We start from the raw sequence: 26,567 nt of genomic DNA on the forward strand, positions 1-26,567 counted from the left end.
ATAGGGAACATTTGGATCACGCAGCCCATAACAGCAGAGAACAAGCCCTCATTTGCAAGCAGCCACACACAGGACTGGTTTCAAGAGGCCCAATCTAACTGCTGAGAGGGGTGGCAATCACTGCCACCAGCTCATTATCAGGCTGGTGAATTTCCAGGGGGCCAAGGAAGCTTGTGTGTTCACATGCTCGTGTGTCTCTCTCTTCATCAGACTCTTCTGTCCCTGTGCCTATACAACCACTGAGGAAATGTCACAACTGGAGTTGAATTGCTGCTAATTGGAACTGCTGCCAGGCTGCTGGGAAAGCCAAGTGCAAGAAGCAGCGTGGCATCGCAGGGAGGGCTGCAGATGGGTGTGTAACCCTGCTCCTTGTGGAGAGACAACGGAGGCAGGAATCCAAGCACTGATGTCCTCCTGTGCAATGGAACCATCAGGGTAGCAGCGTGCTGGCTGTTCCCAAGCACTGCCCTGGGGCAGCAGGAGGAATGGGCCATCCCTGGAGGCAGCAGTGTGGGAGGTGTGGGCAGCAGGGGGACAGCTGTGGGACTGATCCTCCTTTTGGGGAGCTCCTAATGCCATCGGCTCTGCTGTGTTATACATAACCCTCCAAAGAAGCTATTTTACTCTTTCAGAGTCATATCTCCCATTCAGGAATGGGGCATCACCTGCTAAGCGGCACGAGCTTCCCCAGCCACAGGGTTAATAACTGAAGTCTTCAGCATGAACCACTTGAAGAGACTCAGCAAGCAAGCCCAGCAGTCTGTGACGCAGACAGCACACACTATTGTTTGTTTGTTTTCTTAAATCCAGCCATAATTATGTACTCGTGTAATGATCTCTGCAGCAAGGTCACTAAATAAATACTGCTCATTATCGCATAGCGGAATTATTTGGGCTGCAGCCTTGGGGAAGCCTGCAGCCACCACCAGGTCCCAAGCAGGGAAATGCAAGTCCCTTTCCTCTGCTTCCTCAGCTCTTCCTTCCCCAAGGAGGCAAGCCCTATTGCTATCCTCCCCTAACCAGAAATAACAGAGCTAAACGTGTTGCTTTTTCCTGTCCTCTTCTCCTTTGGCAACACAGAACTGCTCATGGGCCAAATGTGTTTTCAAAATGAAAACCTATCAGGCTGTGGGTCTCCCACTGTGTGAGGCCGGGGGTCTGCCCCACAGACACACAGTGCTTCCAACCTGAACTCACCTCCCCATATTTCACCAAGCAGAAGGCAGGCGGCCGCATGGAGCAGAGCTGGGCAGACACAACACGGTCACAAAGCCCAACCAAAAGCTGTTTTATCTGCGCTGTGCGACTCGAGGCACTGTGGCTATCTGCAGCCTCCACACCAGAAAGGCACACACCAGCAGTAAGTGCCCTGCCTTTGTCCAACCACGTGGCACGGATATTCATTTTGCAGAAATAATGGGCCCTTTCTTATTTACAACCCGCTGGGGAACCTCAGCTGAGATGGAAGAGCACAGCCCAACGCTGCAATGAGCTGCGCCTCCCTGGGAGGAGCGAATGATGAGAATTCAGGGAGAAGCTCGGGCTGGGGGCACAGCACTGCCCTGTGCCGACCTGCATCAGCACCTTCCCCTGGTGGATACAGTAAGGGAGGCCAGGGGTTTCACTTCAGCAACAAGGAGGAACTGCTGCATTCCTGCATTTCCCCTTCCATGCAGTCCTAAGAAGAACTGAATACATCCCTTCTTCACCTCAATCTGGGAAACGTATTTGTTCTGAAACCAGGAAATTGTGGCTTTTCCAGAAATATTCCGCTTCCAAAAACATTCAGGATGCTTTCTGTGTTAATGACATCTGTTATTACTGTTACCCTTGATGGCTCATCCCGCTCTCAGGGCTCACACAGCCCAGGTAAGCATTCAGTGGGTCTGACTCGGCATTGCTGGGAAAGCTGCACACCATTTGCCCTGTAAAAGCACGTCTGGGCAGTGAGAGCTGGTGTGAAGCACTCAGTCACCGCGCAGCTTCTGACAGGATGGAGGGCTCAGCAATAAACATTTCTCTCCTCCTAAGAACATGATCTAACAACTACAGCCAAAGCTCCTTTCAGCTCAGTGGCAATGAAGACAGTCTCAGGGTCCCTCTGTGGTTTCATTCTTCCATGGGCTCTTTGGAGCGCTGTTTGTTTCTGTTGCAATACTTTGACACAGCACATTTCTGGGCTCAGGCTCACGCACAGCCCGGCCTTCAGCCCGGCACCACCAGCACTGCTCCTTGGGCACTAAAAGCTCAGGAGAAGCCACCCCCGTCCCCACGACCCCATGCCTGCCACCAGCCTGCCAAACAGCCCCTTCCTTCCTCTGGAGTCCCAGTACTGGAGGGAGAGCTCCAGCAGCAGCTCAGGACAGGAAGTTTGGGTGCCACCACACTGCTTCCATCTTGGTGCTCTTCATTAGTTACTCTCCATGTACCTCCAGTACCTCCAAAGGACAGGACACCATCTCCACCCCTGCCACAGCTTGCCATTAGAGGGCAATGAAGAACCTCCTAAATGCTCACCATCTCTCCTCTCAATATCCACATCCCCCCAACACTTCAGTGCGCACAGCTGGACCGAAATGCCAGCGCTACCACCAAACACTCCATGAGAGCGGCTTGGATCATCAAGCAGGGCACATTATCTCCTCCTCCTGCCTGGAAGTCGTCTGCTCACATCAATGTCCTCCAGACCTGCTTTCATTCTTCTCCTCCTCCTTAGCTGTATTCCTTGTTCACCGACCCAGAAAGGCAGGGAGCAAGCTGTGATTATAGGGAAGCTGCAGCAAAGCGTGGCAAAACAAGGACCAAAACAAGGACAAAGGAGCAGAGAGCACCACCCTGGCTGAGTCCCCACAGCCAGCCCTGCAGTGGCTCACCAGAAAGCACATCCACCTCATTAGAGCAGATACAAAATGTATTATTATAGAAAACAGCAAGCAAAGTTTGCCTCCACTCTAACAGCTTACATTCCATACAGAATCTATTTCTAGAAGTGTTTGCAGCCACGTCCCATAATTACACGGACAGATATAAATATTTCACACACCATATGCTGTGCTACGGTGTTGTTACAGACACCTGCTCCATGCTGCTCCAATCCTCAGTGGCTGGCGAGCACCCAGCAGGGACATGGGGCAGCTGTGGCAGATTGCAGATCTGCAGCCCTAAGCACGTCCGCTGGGACAGCGGGACACTGGGAAAGGTGGATCTGGTAACTGGATTTCATTGGAGGCTCTGCCACTATAATGGATATTAAGGAAGCGTCCCACAAACCTATTTATTGTGACACTCGTAACCTCGCAGCACGACTCTGCCTTCTGCTGAACCATCATCCTGGTACCTGTACTGCCATCTCAAGGAAGCATCCCACTCTTCCAGACCTGGATCAATCACTTTCATTAGCATCACTTTGAAGTTCACGGCAGATTTTGCTGCTGGCTCACAGACGCACAGCCCACCTTTCACATGCTTCGCTTTCTCTAAAGAACGCAGTTTCTGCTCACTTGTCACAGCAGACCAACCTGTTCATTGCTACACACTGCTGCCAAGTCTGCCCCGCACAAAGCTGTGCATGAGGGGATGCCTCAGCATATGGTGCTGCTTAATCCCAGGCTGCTGCTCAGGCTCTGGAGGTGAAGGGGAGTTCAAGCTGCATCGCCATTTGTCTTTCACCGAAGGTGACAGCTACAGCCATATGGGGCAGTGGCTCAGGATGGGGAAAGCCATGTGCCCAACTGCATCAAATCACTCACTGACATCACACAGTTTACTTACAAGGTGAGTACCCGACCACTGCACACAGATCCCATGAGTTTGTTACCAATAATGGAGCACGAGGCCCAAGAAAGGAGTGTCAGAAACCACCCGAATGCTCATCTCCTACAAGGTGCCCTTTTGGGGTCCTGCACTAACAAACCCCAAGTGTGCTCCTAATGAGGTGTGTGCCATCAGCCCCCAACCACCTCACCTGGTCGCAGATGAGCTCCCACTTCTTCTCATTGTCATACTGCCGCAGCAGCCGGGCTTTATCAGGAGGCAAGTTCATCGCGTTCTGCAAAGAGAGAGAAAGGAGCAGATGTGAGCAAACCGAGGCAGCAGGGCTGCAGTCACCCTCATTGTTTTATGTGAATTCCTGTTGAAGGTATTACTCAGGAACACCCCTCTCAGCATTGCCTTTGGCCCCAGAAGTGCCAGCAATGCCCCTCGTGCTGCAGGATGCACGGGGAGCCTTCCACTCCTGAGCACACTGATAAGGCAAGCACCCGGGCACTGCACAAGGCTGTTTTCCTCCAGACAAGGTCCTGAAATGCCATTTCATTCTATGTCAACAGCAGGATGCTGTTCAGGTTTTCAAACATCGCCACACGCAGCCCTGTTTGGCTAACAGTGATGCTAGAGCTGGAAGCACGGCCACCAGGTTGTGGTGTGCAGAACAGCCCAGCTGGTTGCCTACCCCTGTGCAGCTCTCCAATGCTATCTGCACAGCACAAGGAGAGCTCTGCAAGCACCACATCTCCAGAGCCTCCCATCACAGGGTGCGGCACAGGAAGGCCACATGCCAGAGCACGAAGCATCTCTCCAGCTGTAGCTCGCATACCTCGCTCCGGGACACAGGCACCTGCTCTCCCACCCCATCCCTGCTGACTTTCCACCAGACCTGAGCCACCTCCACCAATGGATGAGCATCACCCGCTCCCAGAGCCTTTCCACTGCTCTGCTGCTGCTCTTCCTGAAGCTTGTTTTCTATCAGATAACAAACACTCTTCTCTTTGCTCATCTGTGCTGTCATGTCAATAGTATTTACAGACTGTGATGCTATCTGCCCTTGATTCCCCTCTCCGTCTCTCACCATACACCTTATCAGTTCTGCTTATCATTTTAATGCACTCCTTGGTATTTTTCCTGGGGCTTTGTCAAGTGCCATTCCTTACCTGTGACGATGCAAACATATTTCAGAGCTAAGCCGTATATTTCAGGCCTAAGCTGGAAGGGAAGCCTCCCTGGTTACCTGCAACGCGTGCCCTGTCACACTGTGATCTTATTCCACCCCATCAGTTCATGGACCCAAGCTGGTGCTGGGACCAGAAGCCATCCCGAGAGCTCAGCAGAGCCCAGTTACTCTCTCCAGCTCCTTGAAAGGAGGTTGGAGCAAAGTGCAGGTCAGGTTGGGAATCTCAGAGGTCTTCTCCAACCTTAATGATTCTATGAGTGCAGCCTGAAAGAGGGAAACAAGGCCAGGCAGTGGTTTGGGGTGAACACATTTCACAACAGATTCATTCTGATTTCATTCCGAAGTGTGAACTCCCCCACTCTGCATCTCTTGCATCAGCAGCTATGGCACAGAAGGCTGTTCCACTGCCTTGGCTGGACCCTTCTGCTTGCACAGCTTTGTCTCCCATCACAATTAACCACACATATTCACACTCTGTACTTCTCGCTCCCTGCAGCCCAGTGAAACGACTCCCAGAAGCCTCCGAGCCACTTCCAGGTCCTGTGGTGAGGGGCATCGCACACAGCAGCACTTTCTGGCTACCTGCAGGCCCACGACTGCTGCTTCTCCCACCCTCCCCCTCCATGCAGCTCAGGCTCAGAAGCCTTTGGCATCCAGCACAGCAGCCACAGCTCGATCCTGTCTGCAGGGGCCGATTCCCGGCCGTATTCTGGCTCCAAGCACACATAACTTCTCTTTTTCCCCACAAATTCCAAAGTTATTCATGTCTACTGTCCACGTGCCAAGTCATATAGGTAAGGTTTCCATTTCGTTTGCTCTGGCCTGGCATTGTAAAGCTACAACTTCATTTAATCACAGTAGCAGATGGAAAACCAGGGGGAAATACTAGCAGGGCCACAAAATATTAAATTGCCAGAGAGTTAAAAATAAAACTAGCAGCGCATGAAGGAAATACACGTATTAACCCACTGGACAAAGCCCAGCTCCATCCAATTCAGCACCCCAGCAGCATCCCCAGGCTGCAGAGTAGCACTGCACCCCCTGCCCGGCCCCGAACCACCCCAACCTCTCCCAGCTGCCATGCAAGGACAGAACTCGGCTTCTTCTAACTTATTCTTCATTTCAATGACAATTTACAGGCTTATTGTTTTGGAAAACAAACGTGGCAGCATCTTGAGTGACTTAAAAGCATAAGCGTTGCTAATTAATGGCACTAAGCTGTTGCTCTTTCTTGCTAATCTTATGATCTTTAAGTCTAAATCCTTTTTATTTATGAATCATGACATTAACGTGCCAGCATCAAACAGGACGGGCTCCTCCTAATCCATCGGCTCACAGCAAAGGCCCTGTGTGCGATAGTAAGCCAATTAGAGCACATCCATCCCAAACCATGAGAGGTTTCCACCAGCCTCCGAGCACAGAAAACCATTTCCTACTCTCAGGAGCTCCCAGGGGAGCCCAGAAGCCCAAGGACACAGCCAGCCATTCCTTTGTGTGTCACTGGTAAGAGCCCAGGACAGGCGCAGCAGACAGAGTGCCCAATGCCCATTGCAGAGACACTGCCACCTATCAGAGCCCCACACACAGCCAGCAATGCATCCCCTGCACTTCCAGCAGCAGCCTGGGGCAGGTATAATGTGAGTGGAGGAGAACACAGACCCACGTAGCTTCCTATAGCTGCAACGCAACTTCAATTCTGCTAATGAATCCTCAACACCAGGAAAGCTCATGTGCAGCTCCAGTGGCTCCATGGTGCAGGTTAATGCCAGCTCCTCTGGGAGACGTGGCAGAGCAGCTTATATTCCCGAGCCCTAATTCCCAGCTCACTTTCTCCTGGCTATGGCCTTCCACCTCCAGCACTCCCTGCTCTATCTCTGCCTCCTCCATGATGATGAGCTGCAACCCTCATTTTTCCTGTCTTACGGTCATGGCTGTTTTATGGCACTGCCTGAACTACTTCAAAGCTTTCTTAAAGCCTTGTGAGTTCTTACAAAGTAAGTCCAAAATTGGTCCATAAGTCAAATTCATACCTCCCAACCTGTAAAACTGAGGAAGAACAGGCGGCCTTCCCAGCAGGGAGCCCTGTGGGTCAGTGAAGCTCTGCCACTAACTTCAATGCTTGCCTACTAAGGCAGCCCTCTGTGCTTTGGTACAGCATTACAATTTAACTCCAGGATCCATAGTAAAAGAGCCCTTCATGTTCCTGCATAACACTAAAATTCAGCTTTCTGTAGCTCTGCATGGCTTCACTTCTCAGTTCTGCTATGGTGTGTTTATTTAGGAAAGCCAGAGGCCAGTGAGGCAATTCTGGGTGTGTTGACTTTACGAGGAATCCATGCAGGGCTAAAATTAAATCTACTTATTGTTCTAATCCTCCTTCTCCCCCACTTTTTTCCCTGTCGAACCATTTTTTGATCTCAAAGCCCGGCACACAGCACACAGATGCTCCCAGCAAGGCAGCTGTCCCTGCAGACATCCATGTGCAGGGCTGGGACTCAGTGCAGGACTCTCATTCACACATCTGTGTGCATCCCAGGACTCTTTGCCAACCCCACATACCCGCAGCTGACATCGCTCATTGCTGCTTCCTCCGTGGTCCCCACTGAAGCTGCTGTGCTGCTTTGCAGATCACTTCTTTGCTTTATCAGCAGTAACATATGCATATTGATGACACACTATCCTAACCTAAGAGCTCTTTGAGATGCGAATCTCATACTGAGACCCCCACTAGTATCAGCACTGCGCAAACAAGAGCAGGGTCAGGATGTGTTTCACCATGCAAACATGGGGATCCTACACAAACAGCCTGTGTGCATTTTGGGGAGCTCAGCTCTTTCCCAGTGCTCCCAGCAAGCAGTGGGAGCTACAGCTGCAGCCCCGGGGCAGGAGCAGAGGTGTGAGCCAAGCCGGGTCCTGCTGACATTCACTGCTGAAATTCCATCTGAGAAGCATCTCGAACGTCTTGGTGGCCAGCGACGGCTGCTCTCAGCACGGGGCTGTTTATACCATTCAGAAATTCAGACCCAGACTAATACTTTTCAGATTTCGGAAAAGCTGAAACCTCATTAATTCGACACTGAGAAACTGTTTCATGCTGCAAGAGCCCAGAGCCCAGCTCACAGCTGACTCACCCATCCCGGAAGATTACCGCCTCGCCGCTTTACTCACTCATTCAAATGCACTCAGCACTGATAAGGCACACCGCATAATCCAAAATTAAAGAGCTTTTAGTGAAATGTCTGGGAAAGTGCATTCCAGCTCCAGCCTATGCTCACACTTGCCAGGAGCTGGGAGCAGTCCCAGCAGCCAGCAGCCATAGCACAGCAGCCATAGCACAGCAGCGCGCACCCAGCTGCTGGGCACCGTATGTCGGGATGTGGTGGGAGATGCACCTTCCTGATCCCCTGCCAGCACACAGCAGTGCAAAACAGAAGGTGAAGGCTGAGCACTGGGACAATCACAGTCTGCTCCCAACTTGCTGATGGGCTTTTCCTTTTGCCACTTATTAGTTTTTATCAGCTTTATAAGGATTCCTCTGAATAAAAGCTGTACTCTAACCGGGATACCCGTTCTGCCTGACGTTGTTCACTACAAAGCCCCCAGAGCAAATGCTGCAGACCCAGCTGTGTAACTGAATAGCTGCCTATCAACTACTCTGCTGAAAAGGAAAAATTAACAGCACTGACAGCAGCACCTACCAGTGACTGTCAAAAGCCATCTGTGCAAGAGGACTGCACAACCTCAGCACAAAAGCAGCCATACGGAACAGTCAGCTCGGAGGCCATGCTCTATCCAGAGGTGTAAATCCCACCTCCCAAACAGCCTGGTGCTGTGTAACACACCACTGGGCTCACAGAGAATCCTGTCCTGCAGCTGAACCTAATTATGGTAGGTTCACGTCCCATTTCACCATTTGCTTCACACTAAGCCCACCACCACCACCAAATATTCTGAGCTGGTATCCTTATTCTGGAGATGCACTTCCATTGCATCCATCCCATGCTAATCAATCAGCTAACGGAACACAGAGGGTGCTGTAGATGACCCACGTGTAGCAACCACAGCTTGTAACACTTCATCAGGTAATTAACAGAACAGTTAAAAACAGTCTGATTAGTTGCTACAGTTTAAAGCACAGTGTCTGACCTGGGCCTACCCAGCCTCTTCTGTCAGGTGCAGCACCCAGAGGCTGGTGACGCACTGAACAGGTTGCCCAAGGAGGCTGTGGATGCCCCATCCCTGCAGGCATTCAAGGCCAGGCTGGATGTGGCTCTGGGCAGCCTGGGCTGCTGGTTGGTGACCTGCACACAGCAGGGGGTTGGAGCTGGAGGCACATTATGGGCCTTTGTAACCCAGGCTGTTCTGGGATTCTCAGGGCTCCCTCCCCAGCTCTGTGCCCTTCACCCATTGGCTGGAGGAGATGCTCACCAACAAACCACCCTGCATGCGCTGGGCCAAGGCATCCCCTGGGGGCATTCTGAAATAACTCCAATTTGGAAAAGATGCCAAGGTCAGGAAGCCAAAGCTCAGGAGGATCAGGAACTCCAGGAGGCGAACCTACCTGGTGCTTTAGACTAAGCAAACAAGAAGCTATAAACAGCAAAACAAGCCGAAGCGATAAGCACTTCTTAAACACTGCAAACTATTTACCTCCTCTTTTCTGCATTCAAGTACTTGATGAACTGTGAAGGCAATTTATCTGGAAGTTTGTTATACTGAGAAATGTAAACATGAGCAAAGGCTCCCATACGCCAGGCTCCAAAGCCATGTGAATTTTTACAGGCGTGCCGTAAACTCTGGTTTACACTGGAAATATTTCCAGGTCTGACTACTAGCGGCACCACTGCACCCAACAGAAGGGGCAAATGGCCAAAGGAAACCACAGCCGTGTGACTTTGTAGCCGTAATGAGAAACTCCTCGTGCACTGAGGCCGCTCTATCTCCTACCCCACAACGTCTGACCCCCAGGGCTCTCCAGCCTTACGCTACGTCTGCCTGTGTTACAATAAAGGAGTTGCTAAAAGCGTACGGCACACAGACACCTCTCTATACCTCACATGAGTAATTCTGATGCCTAAACATCACACATCTTCACGCCACCAGCACAAATATCTGTTGCTTCACCAGTCGCATTTTCACATGGATCTTTCTGTATTTTTTTGCACTGCCCTTCAGTGTTCAAGCGTTAAGCTCCGAGGACCTGGCAGGACTCTGCTTCCTACAGAGCAGCGTGAGGACCTGCCTGGATGATCAGCTGAGCAGATCCTTCTGTTTCAAGAACAAAGCAGAGCCGTGGCAGGTGGGGAAGCCTGAGAGCACCAGGGGAGAATGCAGCAGCCCCAGAGCATCATTAAACATCACCTGCAACAAGCAGGTAAAGCAAATCACAGAAAAGCAGCAAGGCTCTGTTCATACAATTGGCCGCATACACCACGAGGCAACTGGCTGTATTTGTGAGAACTCAATGCTCACTTTGAATACATGAACCACCCGCAGCAGCCTGCGTGGGTCTGAGACATGGCAGGGTTGCACTGCACCAGGGCTGTCCCAAACAAGGCTGCTCTGTGCTGGGCAGTCCCAGCTCCCTCCCAGCGCTCCCACCAAGGCCCCAACATGCCTTTTCACTGAGGGAACCTTCACAGCCATTTTACTGCAGGCTTTTATGAAGTTGCTGGAGTAAGGGGATGGACTCCATACCAACTGATGGGGTCCCACTCTCACGAGAAGTCAGAACAAGGCTACTTTTAAGGCTGCTTTTTAAAACTAACTAGATTTAAAGATAAAATAAAATGGACAGACTGTGAAAGTCAGAGCAAAATTCAGCTCTGCCAAGTGCAGCGTGCTTTGAAAGACAACTGCAACATTTTGGCCTAAGTTAGTGGGAAGGAGCAAGGAGTCCAGCACCAACACCTGCCTGTCCCCTGCCCTCCCAGCCAGGTAATATAACTGATTGCAAAAAGACAGCACTGCAAACAAACCCCATTCCCTTCCTGATAGCCACAGGCTGTCCTTGCCCATGTCCATAGCCAGGTAATCCCCACTGAAAAGCTCCTGCTCTCCTCCTCAGCCTCCCAGCTCACTCACCATCACGAGATGGAGATTGTACAGCAGTCGCAATGTCAAACTGAGCACTACATTAGCTTTTATGTAGCGCACACACACTGCCAGACACCCCGGCATGAAAGATGAATGAGGAGCTGGTGCAGGCAGAGGCAGCCTCCAGTGCTGTGCAGTTCCTTGCAGGGCACTCACACAGCACGGAGCCAACACAACCCAATGGCAGACATGGGCACTGCACAAGTCTCAAACTCTGTTTCTAGCAACTTAGAAACCCCTGCAGCAACATAGAAACTCTTCTGAGCTTTAAGACACAGGACAAAACCCCCCTGGAAGATATGCAGCAACTGAGCGACTGCACAGGTTTGGTTATTCTTTAAACACTTTTACTGCGGCCATCCCAAAACCAATCCTAAAGTTCAATGCTAGACCCATAAAAGCTTCTCCATAAAAGCTTCTCCTAGGTTACTTTTTCCAAATAAAGCCCTAACCACATTTTCTGGGCTTCTGCTTATGATCAGCGCGCTGAAGTTTCCAGCACACACCGGAGTCACTGAAGCTTCATGGATGTCATCTTTCCAGTGCCTAAAAAGCTGCGCTGCTTCTAATCCACTTCCAATAAACTTTCACAGGACGTCCCTGAGTCACTCATGGCACACGTTACCCAGCGTCACGCTCAGACATGAACCACATTAAACTAATGCAGAGATGTGCACATTCGAGTTCTTTGCTCAGATGCTGGAAAATAGTGGGTCAACCTGGATACTATTTTTCACCTCTGTGCGAGGCCAAACACCAAACGAAGCACCGCACTGGTACCACACTGACACAGATACCTGCAACCAGAAACACGGCTCTGCTCTTCATACGTGCCACATAGAAGCAGTTAAGTGTGTTTTAAGAGGCCCCGTGCTGCACGCAGGTGAGGTGGTGGCACACCCACTGCAATGGATGCAGCGATGGGACCAGAGGTGATGGCCTCAGGTTGCAGCAGGGGAGGGGCACGCTGGATATGAGGAACAATTTCTCTCTGGCTCCAGCCATACTTCCACGGTCTTCCTTATTCCTGTGGATTTTCTCACCTGATGATAACACACACGTTACAACGACCTTTGTTTATCCACAATACACTTCTCATTTAATCTCCTCATCTCAGCGAGCTTTCACCAAGGTATCCGCCTCATCATTTTCACGGCGCAATATGTGAAGACTGCAAACAGAACCTTGTATTTCATCAAAAATCCCTTTGATGTACGTTGATAAACTTGAATGAGAGCACCCATAAATGTGCAAGGGCACTGCCTGCAGCACTGCACCTCCTGCCTGGAGCAGCTCCCTCCCGCAGGGGGTGGGTGTGGGGCAGAGCAGGGCTGGCTGCACCAACCAGGGCACATGGGCACTTCTGGAGCGGATACAGGAAGGCGGGTTACCCACAGCGACCCAGAGATGCTGGACAGCTTTGATTAGTGACTGCACTGTTGGATCCTTCTAGAATCCCCCCCTCGGTGCCAAGGAGATGGAGAAAATCCACAGGTGTTAACAAAACTGAGGTTGTATTTACATCTGATGAATATACAGACATTTTATTACTGTCCAGCTTAGGCTCTGAAAGCTGCCTGCTACCTGACCATAAATCTCTCCTGAGTTAATCATAACACAGTGCATTTACTGGGCAGTGAGCTGTGCTGGCTGTGCTGCGCTGCTCCCTGCAGTCCCCACAGCTCCACAAACAAACCCCAGCTCACGTGAACGCTGCTGGGAATTAATACACCACCATAGTCCTATTTTCATGCCAGCAATCCACCAAAGGATGGGAGCCCCATCCCTTAGCTAGGGTGGAGACATTCAAGAGCTCTGTCTGGGCTCTTTACAGCACGTGGCGAGCAGACGGCTTGCGCTGTCATCTGGAAAAGCTCTCTCCTTCGAGGTTCCAGCAGTGCCCCCGCGCTGCTCCCCAGCCCTGAGCTCACACAGGCCGACATCCGCCTGCAGAGTGCAAGGGGTGTTGGAGGTAGCAGGGGAAAATCCAACCCGCTGCCTTGTCACTGCGGTGGGAAATGATATGGCTAGCAGGGAGCAGCAGGGCTGTTGCACAACCGTCTGGACATAGGGTCTCATTCCAGACCAGCTTTCCTGGGAAGCACTGTCTCAGGCCTATGGCAAACAGCTCACCCCTCCAGAAGGGAGCCAGGAGCACGCAGCCCTCCCCTGCCTCTGCTCTAGTTCTCATTTTATGACCTTGACACTGTAAACATCAACAAAAGAAGAAGAAAAGAAGGCTAAGCTACCTAATGCCTCTCCAGAAGGCTCTGCCGTTCGTTAAGAGCCCCAAATTAAGTGCTAATGCTCTTTTGATTAACCCCCATTACCGCCAGCACTGTTAGCAGAGGTGTCTGGGATGAGCCTGGAGTGGCAGGCTGTGGGGCACAGGGACGACCAAGAACTGAGAACGGGTATTTACCAATGGGCTCTTTTCTGCTAATGAGCACGTTTTAGTCCCTGTTGCACACCGCATCATGCATCCACATGGAGGCACATTTATTTCCCATGCACACAGCCTGCTACACAAACCAAGAGGCACCTACATGAAAGGGCATTGCCCAGCACCAGTGACATTCTGTCCTTTCAGTGGCAGAGTTGCATGAACTCAGAGCCCTTAGGAATGCCAGGACGAAGAGGTTGCCGTGCAGCTGAGCCCTGACTGCCTGCAGCTTCCCACGCCGGATGGGAATTGGGTTAAACCACTCACACAGGAACCAGGCATGGCACTGCATGAGGATGAGCCTCGGCTCTCGGGCAGCATCACCGAGCGGTGAGTGGAATGAATCCTGCCTGGCACCATGGAGCAAAAAGAGGGACCGGCTGCTGAGCAGGAAACCTGAATTTCTCATGGAAGCACATCTGGTATTTATTAGAGGGATTCGGGGGATCTAGTTACATCTATTTTTTCCTCCTTAAAGCAACAACTCACCAGGAAGTATTAGTATGAGCAAGCAGCACATGCAAATTGGTGCGAGCCTCCAAAGCCTTTTGCTGTGCACACAGAGGAGCACAGGCTTCCACAGGACAGAGCGCAGCTGCCTGCCCCCACCCATCCCCAGACTGCCAAGAGGTGAGGGAGGATCCACCACAAAAAGGGATTTAAAAGGGAAGAAAAAAGGACATTTCTGTACTGGGAGGGTGGTTGCAGCCCCGCACCCTGGCAGGGAGATTCCAGAGCCAGCGCTGTGCTCCAGCCGCAGGCAGCCCTCACCCTCCGATGGAGATGGCAAGGGGGAAAATACTCCTCCCTGCACTCATGTACCACTGCCACGCTCACACCTCAGTGCCCCCAGCCACACAGGTCAGAGACACAACCAGCCAGGTCTCTGCTGTGCAGTTTCACTGCCTTCCTAACAAACCCAAACGTAATTGGGAATGGAGTCGGCTCCATGGCAGCAGCACACCCTCACAGCAGCAGCTCCCTCCGGGTCAGCCCATCAGCCCTGCCCATCCTCAGCGATTAAAGGCAGGATCCTCCCAGCACTGCCCCCGTGCTGCCAGCTGCTCCTAGAGGAGCCCCTCCTGACGTACCTCAGCCTTCTGCCACCGAATGCCATCGGGCTCTGAAAGCAGAAGCAGGACAGGCCCAGCAGCAGTCCCACAGGCGCCGTTTCACACCACCAACAGAGAATACCGGGTTGGACCAAAGGTTCAACAGTGCCACATGGCACCACAGTGCAGCACCCTCACACCTCTGCTACTGAAAGGTCAAAAAGGCACAGAAAGAATGAGCGAAAGCTTTCTAAGATTCACCTGCTTCAAATGAGGCAGTAAGGAGGTTTTAATAGACCAACTCCCAGATGTCTGATGGTCTTTTGCCCATCCCCTGTGCCCATTTATGTACAAAACCAAAATTCAACTTACAAGAACAAGTCCGGGCTGTGTGCTATGAACGTGTCCCTCATACAGGACACTGCAGCCAGCATGAAAAGCATGCTTCCAACATGGCACGCTTCTGCAACAGACCCCTGAGCCCACGAGGACCAGCAGGACCCAGCAGGTTGCTCAGTATTTTGACTATTTCCATTCCCATTGCACACAGGGGATGCCATACAGGCAGGCATTGGAGAACGTCCTTGCCCAGCCTGCAGCTGGATTGAGGCGACCTTGTGGACGTGGTGCAGGAGGAACTGTGCTGTGAGCTCCCTGCAGTTCAAGGTGAAAGCAAATCCCTGAGCTGGAGCAGAACAGTGAAAAGTGCTTAGCACAACTAATTCCCATAAAGCAGCACATTGACAGCCACGCTTGGTGGGATGGAAGCATTTTGCTCCTCAGAAAAAACACAGTTGGGTTCAGCTCAGAACAAAGCACAGAGATAGCAAAGCAGCCCTCTGCAGCCGCCGGTGGCAGCACCACATGCTGCCTTCTGCACAAACAGCGGCAGCTCCTTCTGCTGCACTGGGATTGAAGCATAAGCATCCCAGGAAATGGCTGGGTCAGGATGTGCATGTCCACATGTGCGGCTCACTTGACACAAGTGCTGCCAGGCTATAAGGGACCCACTGAGGAGAACAGTGTAAGTGTGAGGTCCCCACACGTACGGCTCGCAGGCTGGGAGCTTTCACAATGTTACTTTATAAATATTTACAAAGCCTGGTAACAACGGAAACAGACAAAAGATTTTTCCTTCCTTGGAAGCAGCCCCAAAGTCCTGTTCTGAAGGTCTGAAGCACCTGAGATGTTGGGAGAGGCTCTGCTCCTCAGCTCACCCCCTTCTCACTCCATGGGGTTCCAGAGGGCCAAGGGGGCTGAGCAAAGAAAGCTGTCCCATCCATCCCCATAGCTCTGCCCCATCCATCCTCAGGGCTCTGCCCCAGCCCTGCAAAGGTCGCAGTACATGCAGAGGCAGGGCTTGAACCTCAGGGCCCATCTCTGCAGCAGGTGGGTAATTCAGTCCACATGCCACTTCAGGAGTGGGAAATGAGCTCACTGTGCTTCTCTGCTCCATGCCAGAAGGCCCCTCCCAGCTCAGCAGGGCTGTGCTTCCAGAGCTGGCTTTGACATCCAGCACAGGAATAGCACCCTAAGGGTGAGGAGATCAGAGGCCGTCCTGGGAAATGCTGAGAAGAACAACAGGAAGACTTTTTTCCGTAAAGTCTAGTAGGAAACATTAGTAAAACCAGCCTCTAAAGCACACGAGTCAGGCCCTCCTGAGTCCTGGAGCAGGAAGGGCTGTGAAGCACAAGTCACTGCCCGGGTCACCTGCTTGGAGGGGACACACACAGCACAAAGCACCCAGCAGAAGCTCCCTGGAGCAGCACAGAGCATCAGCCTGGGGGGACACTGAGTCCAAAGGACTCATTAGTGGGGCAGCTAGAAAAGAGAGGCGCCTTCAGAGGCAAGCATTCCTATTTCACAGCCAGTATTTCCCATTAACTGCAATTGGTAGCATTAAAATGGGCAGCTTTGCTGTTCAGCTACACCACTCATACCAGCCAAAATGACGCGCTGTTAGCTTAAAATGAGACAGAACGAGAGCATTATAAGGCCGGTGTGAAACTCCCCGAGCACCACATCCATCTTAATTCCCCTCTGCAGGAGCCAGTGCAGATCTGGCTGGCTAATGCCCATCCTAACACTGTGCCAAGAAAAACACAAAGCAACCAGCTCCTTCACAGCACTGAGGGAACCAGGAAAGATGATCAATTCCCGAATCACACAGCCCAAAAAGCGGTAATTAATGCTCCTTCCAGACACACACGTTTGCTCCCAAGGCACCAGGCTCTGACAGCTGATGGCCAACAGCCTGCAGCAAATGGCTGGGAGGAATAGCAGGGGCTCCTCAGCAACGTGCTGCCCTGCAGGGAACCCTTCTGCACTCCTTCTCCATACCACCACCTCTGCAGTGATGTCCATCAGCATCAGCAAACCCCTTCTATGAGAGCTGCAGAGCAACACACAGCGAGCGAGCTGACAGCCACAGCACAAGGGAGAATGGGTTTGAACTAAAAGAGGGGAGATGTTAGGAGGGAATTCCTTACCCAGAGGCAGTGAGGCCGTGGCACTGCCCAGAGCTGTGGAGCCCCATCCCTGAAGGTGCCCCAGGCCATGGATGGGCCCTGGGCAGCCTGAGCTGGGGGGCAGGCAGCCCACAGCAGGGCTGGGATCTTTTCCAATCCAACCCATTCTGCAGTTCTAGGTTCCTTAAGGTCCCTTCTAACCTGACTACTCTGTGGCCCTGTGATTCTATGAAGCAGCAGCTATAAATCTTCCATATGGAAGCCTCAAATTTTGCAGCTGAAGGACATCTGCATGAGAAAGAAGAGTCCATATGCCCAAAAATGGGAAGAGTACCAGAAGGCAGATCGGACCAGAAACAAAAGGTTACTATGGACCAAAAGTATCTGTTGAAGAGCAGAAGGACATTTAATGCACTCCTTTGGCACCTCTGCCTGCAGTCAGGTTGTGGTCGCACCTCTCCCATGCTCCACAGATATGCTCTCAGTGCATGCACGTGCCTCCAGATCCAAGGCTACTGTGGTACCGACAGAGGAAGGCAGTGCTGGGATCAGCTCAGCAGCACACACACAGCCTCTCCCCTTGGCCGGGAGGTGCCGGCCCCCACATCCCTGCTGCTGCTGGCCAGCACCTCTTGTGCAATTCTCTGCTGCGGCTGTCCTCTTCCAAAAGCATTTGTCAGAAGAAAAACAGAACCACCCAAAATTGAACATCACTCAATTGCTCAGAAAGAAAATGAGTAAACCATGTTCACTTCCAGCCCTCCCAGAGACAGAGCTCATCCGCAAAGCAGCCAGCGCATGGAGCCAAACCCGGCACAGTGACACTGCGGGCAGCAGCAGCTATGGACCCAGGCATGTCCCATGGGCCATCCCAAATCACTGTGTGCTTTGTAGGCTGGGAACATCCCACCCAGCAGTCACAAATCTAAGTCCGACACTGCAGCGGTCACAGCGGGTACCAGGAGATGCTCAGTGCCCCAACCAAGTGGGAGCAGGCAGAGAGGGCTCTGCTGTTTGGTGGCGAATGCTGCACCTACTGCCTGTCCCAGCACCCTTCTGGCCCACCCACCAGAGGAGATCTTGCAGCCCACTGCAGGACCCCACGGGCACTGGGCCACATCTTCCTGCAGCTACGCCCAGCAAACCCTGCTCCAGCACCATCAGGGCGTAGCTGCAAAGAGATGTCAGCCTTCCTGCACCTCCTATGTTCCCTGACAAACAGCGTCTGGACGGCCAGCCAAGCATGAGGGCAGAGGGCTGCTTCAACAGAACATGTTTTACCAATTAGGACCTTGTGATATCCACCAAAACATCTAACACAGAGCAGGAAAGCCACTAATGAAACTCCATGCACGTCCTGGAGTTTTACAGGCACCGTCTGAAGCTGCAGGTGCTTTGCTTGTTCTAAGGCTGCATGGAGGCCTTTAGAACCACACTAAGTCCATTTCAATGAGCTTAATTAAGCACAGTTCTCTGTTATCCATTTCCCCATTGAGGTGTACTTAAAACTTTACTGCTCAGCACTGCTCTCCTTCCCACCCCATGCTGCTCCCACAGGCACAGTTCTCAGAGCACAACTCTCAGCATGCACAGGGTTAGGATGCAGCAGGATCCTGATTTCTCCCAATGCCCAATGAAACCTCTGGTGACGTTTCCAAGTGGGCTGCAGAACTATTTCCTATTCCTACCATCACCTGGCTTCACACAGCCCAAAGGGAGATATCCTTCCCCACACTCAGCTTAGTTTTGTTCTTATGGAAGTCCAACCCACGCTGAACTTCTGCCCTCAGTGCTCGTACACACGGAGCAGCCACCCAACCCATCCCACAACCCCAACCAAGTATGTTAAAAACAGCACAGCATGTCAACACACCGCTCTTTTGATTTCCTGATGCCAGCACATCAGCCAGGGGCTTAAGGGACAAACTGGTTGGGTGAACTCCTATCCATAGAGCCAGCAGGCACTGATGCAGAGCCACATCACAACACAGGCAGGTGACAGCAGAGTGATGGTGAAGCTCCAACGCTCCCAGCCCCCCACCCGGAGCCCCCAGTACAGGAGCACACAGCAGTGCTGTGCCCCAGAGGGCTGGTGCTCCCATGGGCACTGCAGCTCTGCACGACGCCGTGCCCTCATGGCTCCCTGCCTGCACAGAGCGTGGCTCTTATTTGGAAATGCCTCATATTGATTTCCTGGCACACGACTCCTGCTGAAATGGGCGTTGGTATTAGCTTCCTGTCTGAGTTGTTTTAAGCCAAAGTACAAAGCCTGATTTTTATGGTGGTGTTTATTTTGCTAATATGTAGGAGTTGTGGTTTGACTTATTTATTTTTTTAATCAATATAATAATTTTACTATATTACATGAGAGCGAGAGCTACGTTGCAAACAGCCCAAGCCAACAACTCCCACTGAAGGCAGCGAGAGGTCAATATTTTCACTACCAGCACTCCAGACAGGTGCAGTTCCCTACCCTTACGTCCTGCTGAATTAATCAGTGCAGTAAATTGATCAGCAGAGGACATCTGCACAGGAGGTGAGAAGCCAGCTCTGAGTGCTGACAGGTCCGTGCACCAGATCCTACAGGCACCACCTTAGGAACAAGCTATGCTTACTTCGCCAAATGCAGGTAGATTTAGGAGCCAACCTTTAGATCCCAGCAGGATTCCTTAACTGCCAAGGAAACAGCAATCAAAATTGTTAATAAGATGGGTAGGATCAAGAGAACAACCCATAGAAACAGCAACAGCAGGAGGCTGAGCAGCCAACCTCACCAGACAGAGCCTGAGCGCTCAGCATGGATGCTGCTCCATCCCCACCCCCTCCAGCTGAGGCTCCTCCAGGCCCTGCGGTGCCACAGACCTGGCTAGGAGAGCACAGGGACAGCAGCACAGCTACACCCCCAGAACACAGGCTTAATGCACCTTGCTCCAAGTCATGTTCCAAGTATTATCTCTCACTTTGGTGACCCAATCTCCAAATTATTCTCTGCCCAAAAGATGTTTTAAGAAGAAACAGCAGCAAAACTTTCCACCTCCTGAGAAAGCACCAAAATGTAGAAGAACCTCACGCAGGCACTGTGCCAACATAGGTTACTGATTAAAATATTAGCGGGGAGGAAAAAAAACCTTGTAAGACTCTTCTTTAATTAGATTTGTTTACAACAGCAATACAGATATTCTGGGCAGCCTCCTGCCAGAAGTGATTTACCTTCCTCAATAGCAGAGGTCAGGCAGGGTGCAGATTTAGCACTTCCATGGACATCTGCTGATGTATCCGGAAAACAAAGGAGGAGGCAGGAAAGGCTGGAATCGGCCAAACCCTCCGAAATATGTTATTGTACAAACAATTTTTTTTTGTGTATCCCAAGAACAATAAAGTAAACTTGGCTGGGTGTGTTCTCCGCTTATTACAACTGGCAGCCCTCTCTCCAGACTCTGCTTTTTATTATTGCGAAACCAGAATGGGGCTGAGCGGTGATGTCAAGCTTTAACACGCTCGGTGAGCAGACAGTGTGGGTGTAGGGAGCGGTGCGGCTGCAGCCGGGGCCAGGGAAAGCTATCCCAGCACTGCCTGCATACCCAGAGCACCAACTAATGACAGCACAGCTGGGGCTGGCACACTAACAGCCACCTGAAACTGCTCACGTCTGGTGTGCGTCCTTTGTGCATGGCTCACCGTTATGGATAAGCTCCAATCTATCCCTCTTACCACACCGCATCCCACACCGCTTTACAGACACTTTCTCAGTAGTGTCCTGCCCAGCTCACTCTGCAGGATGCACTCTCCTACAGCACGCCCTTTGGAGTTACGGACATGCAGCAGGATGCTTCCTAAAGCCCTGCATCCCAGACTGAAAACAGGATGCACTTACAGTACGGCGCCGTGCCTGACACCACTCAAAAAAGGCATATTCCTCTGCAGTGCTTTCCCACAGTTATGCTCTATCCTTGATTCCAGTTGCACATAAGTTCCATTGCCTTTCAAGCACAATAACCCGGTGGGCTCTGGGCTGCACGAGCTGAGCCCCAGCACAGCTATTGCATCCTGCTGGGCACCACCGCTGCCCAGAGCCAACACAGTGTGTTCTGTGGCCTCACCATACAGCAACACAGAACTTGTCCCCATTCACACGCACAGCCCTCTTCAGAGGAGCTGTCCGTGCTCCGAGGGGCCCCGTGCTGCCTGCAGCAGAGGACAAAGGAATTATTTGGAAGCTCCACCAGTTTCAACAAAAGCAGAATGTGGTCCCGAATAATTCCAGGCAGCTGCTGGTGCCATGTGTGTACATTTGCAATGGTAAAGTAAACAATTATCTCTTGGACAGAAATAAGAACAACTTTACATTGGCCCTTTGGCGCTCCGCTGCTTAGCTCAGTCCTGGAGCACAAACACAAAGCTTTGGAAATGCAAACTGAGCACAGCTAGAAACAGTGATAGAGGCTCCCCTCGGTAAACACGGTCTTGCAATACAGTGACTATTGCAGGAGAACCCCAGGCTCCACCTCCTGCACACCATGCATGGGAGCTCTCCTCTGCAGCAACGTGCTGCACTTTGCAGCTAGGGACACAATGAGGCTCCGTGGCTCTGTGAGGTAATCCTCACCTCTGCTGCTGTTGTTTAAAAGCCATGTGCAGACCCTGCTGTGACTCGCGCCCGCCAAAGCCCCACATGGGCACAGGTGCTGTGATGCCCATGAAGCAGTGTGCCCATCTCGCAACACAAGGTGGAGGGACTCAAAAAAACACCACTTATTTTTATAAGAGCCAAGAGAAAAGCGACTCGCCTTCAGCCACCTGCACCTTCCCATCACACTGCAGGCACCCATGACAAGCACTCAAGCTGCTCAAGCTCCCTATTTCCCCAGCTCAGGCCCAAGTGCTGCTCCTGATGCATCCATACTGCCATCAGAAGTGACCAACTACGCAGAGAGTGTATGGAGCAGCAGGAGTGATGCTGCAGGGATGGAGCAGAAGCACAAAGGACATCCCTTCCAAACTTGCCACAGATTTGCCATACCTTTCTATCAACTTCTGGTTTGTTGCATGCACCGGTGCCTGCAGCAACTGCGAGCTGCAGCAATACACATCAGCACTCCCTGCTTCAGGGCACAGCCCCGGGAGAGAACAGGGCAAGAAAATGGGAATGGGAAAGGAAATTTCTGCAGGGAGTGCTGTAGGGCTGCTGGGTGCCGGCTGGGAGTGCAGCAGTTATAGCACAGCCCCAGCAAAGGTGCAGGCAGCTCTGATTCCTGCGCCCAGCAGTGAAATCAGACAAGTCAATTCCTGGAGGCAGCCAAAAAAATACATTGACTGGAAACATCTGGCAAACAATGCAGTGTTACCTCAGCTTAGTTGGCCTTACACTGGCTGGTCTCTCCCACCAGTCTAAAACGAAAGGTCTCCTTCAGGAACACGTAAGAGATGTGTTTTCCACCAACAGAGCTGAATTCTGCCCTGGTAGCTGCATGCAGGACTGCTGCAGGCACAGCCAGACTGCAGGCTGCATCTGCATGGGACACTGCTGCAAGGAGAGCAGCATCACGCGGTACCAAGCTGCATCATTAACATAATTGTAATGAAGGTTTCTGCTCTGAGATGGATGGTATGCACACAGAACAGGAAAAAAAACAGCTTTTGTTAAGAAATAAAGCAAAAGGAGAGGCAAAGCAGTACCGAGTACCAGCGGGGTTTTCTCTCGCCTTTAGGGCAGTCAGATTCAGGTCGCTGGCACTGAGCTTCAGGCTGGCGCTGGAAACAGAGCCAAGAGAAAAGCGACTGCCCAAAACCATCTCCCTCTCTGCTTTGGTCAGTGCATTTCCCAGGAAAACCCCAGAACCATTACTCCACAGCACTGTGTGCTTCTACGTCTTGGTTGAAAGCAAGGGCTTAGCAATGCAGCTTTGCACAGCTGCACCTTGTGCTGCCAAAGGAGAGCAAGAGCTGTGCTGCACCACAGCAGCTCCTTATTCCAGCTCACTTTGTCAGCTCTTTGAGACCAGAGCACCACACAACCACCCGAGATACGGGAGGCTTTGCTGGAATTGAGGATGGTTCCAGCAATCCCCACTCAAGAGCCTATCCTGGAAGCAGGAGCCATCCTGCTGCAGGAAGGCTGAGCTGCGGGCACAGGCAGCGCTCTTCATTTTCTTTCTGAACTGTTCTGCCTCTCTAAAGAAATGAGAAACTGGGAGAAAAGGACAGCTTGATTGGGACAGGCAGTAAGACACAGGAGAAGAAAGGGAAAAAAACCTGCTAACTCAAAAGCACCACGTGAATGCCTGCACTAAAGCTGTGTGCCGGAGCAACTGCTGACATCTGCACCACAAGTTGGGATTGCACTTGGATTTTACAAAGGACCAGAGAGGGGACGCAGCAACTTCTGTGGGCATCTGCGTGTGCCTTGTAATAAAAGGAAGCTGCATCGCTCTTTGCAGGAGCTGTGGGACCCATCTGAACGCAGCCACATCAAGGGAGGAAGGCGGCAGCCACCAGGGGTCCACAGCAAAGCTGAGCCAAAAAGGAGGGAGCAGGAAAGGGGGAGCAGCTCCTGCTGGCACCAGGCTGGAGCTGTCACAGCCCCGAGGCACACTGAGCTGCTGGCAAAGCGCTCCGGGCTGCCAGCAACCAGCACAAGGGCAGTGTCTGCCTTCTGCATCGCTGCTCTGCGGCACTGAGCTGCCTGCCATGCATACACACCACAACTCTAAGCACCTCAACAGGAAAATTGCTTCTCTTTCATTTACTATGCCTCTATTTTCCCCAAATATCACTGCACACCGCATTCTGCCTTCCTTCCTCGGGGAGTTCTGCCACATCGGGATCTCCATGCAAAACAAACCACGGAAAAGAAATGCTTTGTGTCACTTCATAGTCGTTATGTTCAGTATTTTTAACAATAACAGTAATCTGGCATACTGGTTTTTAGACCTCTCCAATGCCCTTTTATTTTTCACAGCATTCAATGGCTCTCAGGGAAGAAGCACCTCCAGTACTAATTCAGCAAAGGCTCCAAATTAGATTACTGTGTCTCCTCTAATTTTTATGTCTCCTGTGGATGATGGCTCCCTTAAGGCTACAGGCTTGGTTTGAGTTGGTGTTCAGACCTGGTGATCTGAGAGGTCTTTTCCAGCCCTAATGATACCACAGTTCTACAGTATAAACCCACACCTCTGAGGCTATGGCCAGTGCACAGGAGAAGGGCACTCCGTGTCTGACCCCTCAACCCTACCCAAAAGTAAAGCAGCCCAGGCGCTCAGCCCCAAGCACCTGCCTCTCCATGCACTACACCGGCTCAGCAGGGATGTGACCGTCCCCACAGCCACGCACAGAGGGACAGGAAGGCCCTCACTCTGCCCCAGCACCACTTCCCACCAGCTCTGTGCCCAGCGTGATGGATGGATGCTCTGAGACCTGGCTGCTCCTTCACCACTTCAATGGGAGCCGCGCTCCTTGGAAAATCCAGTCCTGAGCAGCCGCTTCGCTCCCTAAGAAAACTGGTCCTTAATCTCCACATCTCAGTTTCCTCACCTTTAATTAAAGGGAATTTACGATATTAAACTCCTCTGCTGGGCTCTGGGAGGCAAGCTGGGCTCTGTTTCCCTTCCTGGAAAGGATTGTGCAAGGGCTACTTTCAGGGATACGCACAATGGCATTACTCAAAAAACATATGATCTCCAGGAAGAAAGCCCATGAGCACATCCCACAACTTAAGCATCTAATTACACCTATGGGGCTCTGCTGTCCCATGACCACTGCATAATCAGAACAGAGGCAGTGGGGCTTCCCCTCCATCCTAAGCACAGAATCCCTGCACATTCTGGTACAGGTGAAAACCTCTTTCCAAGGACAGCCATGCAGGAGAACAGAGAGCCCTAGAAGGGACAGAGGGGCTGGGCAGCCCAGCGAGCCCCCAGCACTATCAGGTACACTCACCTGCACCGGCATTACATGTTTAAATAAAAAGAATACCAAACAAGCCCACAGCTATCCTACCAGCATGCAAAAAGCCACAGCTGACTTAAGGTTGGGCACTTGCCTGGGGAAAGACTGCTGGTGTCAGCTGTGACCACATCCCTTGGCAGGAGTCTATCTGCAGTTCTCAGAGATGGGCTGCGTGGAGCTCTGCTTCTCCTGCCCTTGCAGTTGCTCCAGGCTGTCCCCAGCAGCAGAACATCACAGCCACGGTACCTTCTGGCTTTCATTCTGTGCCCTCACAGCCCGCTCCTGTCTCTCAGCCCCAGATGGCAGCAGCTCCACAGAGCAGCAAGTCTGGATAGTGGGAGCGCTGATGGGCAGGCAGGCATGGAGGAGATGGCAGCGATAAAACAGATTATGTCTTCATCTGAAGCCTGCTAAAGACTATTTATACAAAACACAAAAGCTTTGAGCAAACACTGAATCCACTGCAACCAAAACCAAACAAATATAGGTCTTGGCGAAGCCCAGCCCTGCGGCTGGCAGCCTGAGTCTGCCAAGTGCCTCCAACAGCCCGGCCCCATCTCACTGCTGCTGGCTGAGCCAGGACGGCAAGAAGCTTTATCCAACAGTGCCACAGAAAAGCGCTCGGTTCTCAGTCCCTCTCTGAGACACCGCCTGCTCCTCACTGCAGTGACCAAGCACTCAGAGCATCCTCACCACGCATCTCACCAAGGCCACTTCTACACGCAGACACAGCATCCCTTCTAAAAGCAGAAGAAAACGCTGTTTTCGCCGCTCTAACTTTTCCCATTACATCAGTTCTGATGTATTTTGTTGCTTCAGGGAGAACGATGACCCTCTTACAGGTGAGGAAGCAGTATAAGGCTTTTCCTTGAATGCTGCAAGTGGCAACAGAACATCACCGAGCGTCAGCCTGCCTGGTCCCAGACACAAAGGCAGAGCAGGGCACGAACCCACAGTTATGGATTACTGACTGTTTAGAGGATCACGGCAGTTCCAACTGCCCCACACACCAGCTTTCATTTAAATCAGATCCTTCAGATGTGCTGAAGGACCGCAACATCAATGCTCCTTTTGTAATCCCTTCGGCTGACTTCATTCCTAGCATACATCCGAATGGAAGAAATTAAATTACATGACAAATCCATGACATTTTACATCTGACGAATGCTAGGGAGAAGTATACTCAATGGGATGAAGTACACTCACTGCTGCCAAGCGCGTATCTTAAGGAAACTGATAGTTACTCTGCCAAAGGGTGGGGGGAGACCAGATTCCCTTCCTGTCTATAAATATTTTTCTGCAGCTCCGCTGCCTTAACAGAGCTCTTCCAGATTTATGTCAGAGAAAAGAGGGCTGGAACTGTCTGCCTGACGCAGCCTGGAGCACCTCCAGCCAGGCCCATGCTGCAGAGCAGCAAGACTGCGGGAACAGCCGTGCACACCCCTGACACCAGCTCTTACCGCTGCACCTGAACTCCATCAGTTTCCCTGCCCCACTGGGCAGTAACGCTGGGCCATCCAACCTACCCCTGTGTCCCTGAGGATGCTCCCGCTGCCTGTGGTTGTACCACACAGTGGGTGGCACCAGCTCAGCCACCGAGCTCTGGAATCACCACC

The 26,567-nt window shown here is 51.8% G+C and overlaps 1 protein-coding gene across 8 annotated transcripts in view; it reads right to left on the reverse strand.

Annotated features, from left to right (window-relative positions):
* FMNL2 (formin like 2) overlaps positions 1–26,567 on the reverse strand; it is a 98,793-nt gene that overhangs the window by 47,339 nt on the left and 24,887 nt on the right. For all 8 annotated transcript variants that reach the window (XM_072342467.1, XM_072342470.1, XM_072342463.1 and 5 more), the window contains exon 2: positions 3,965–4,048. In XM_072342467.1, the coding sequence (XP_072198568.1) occupies positions 3,965–4,048 (84 nt within the window). The remainder of the gene's footprint in view (positions 1–3,964; positions 4,049–26,567) is intronic.

This window comes from Excalfactoria chinensis, chromosome 7, assembly GCF_039878825.1.
Source record: "Excalfactoria chinensis isolate bCotChi1 chromosome 7, bCotChi1.hap2, whole genome shotgun sequence".
Classification (NCBI taxonomy): Eukaryota; Metazoa; Chordata; class Aves; order Galliformes; family Phasianidae; genus Excalfactoria; species Excalfactoria chinensis.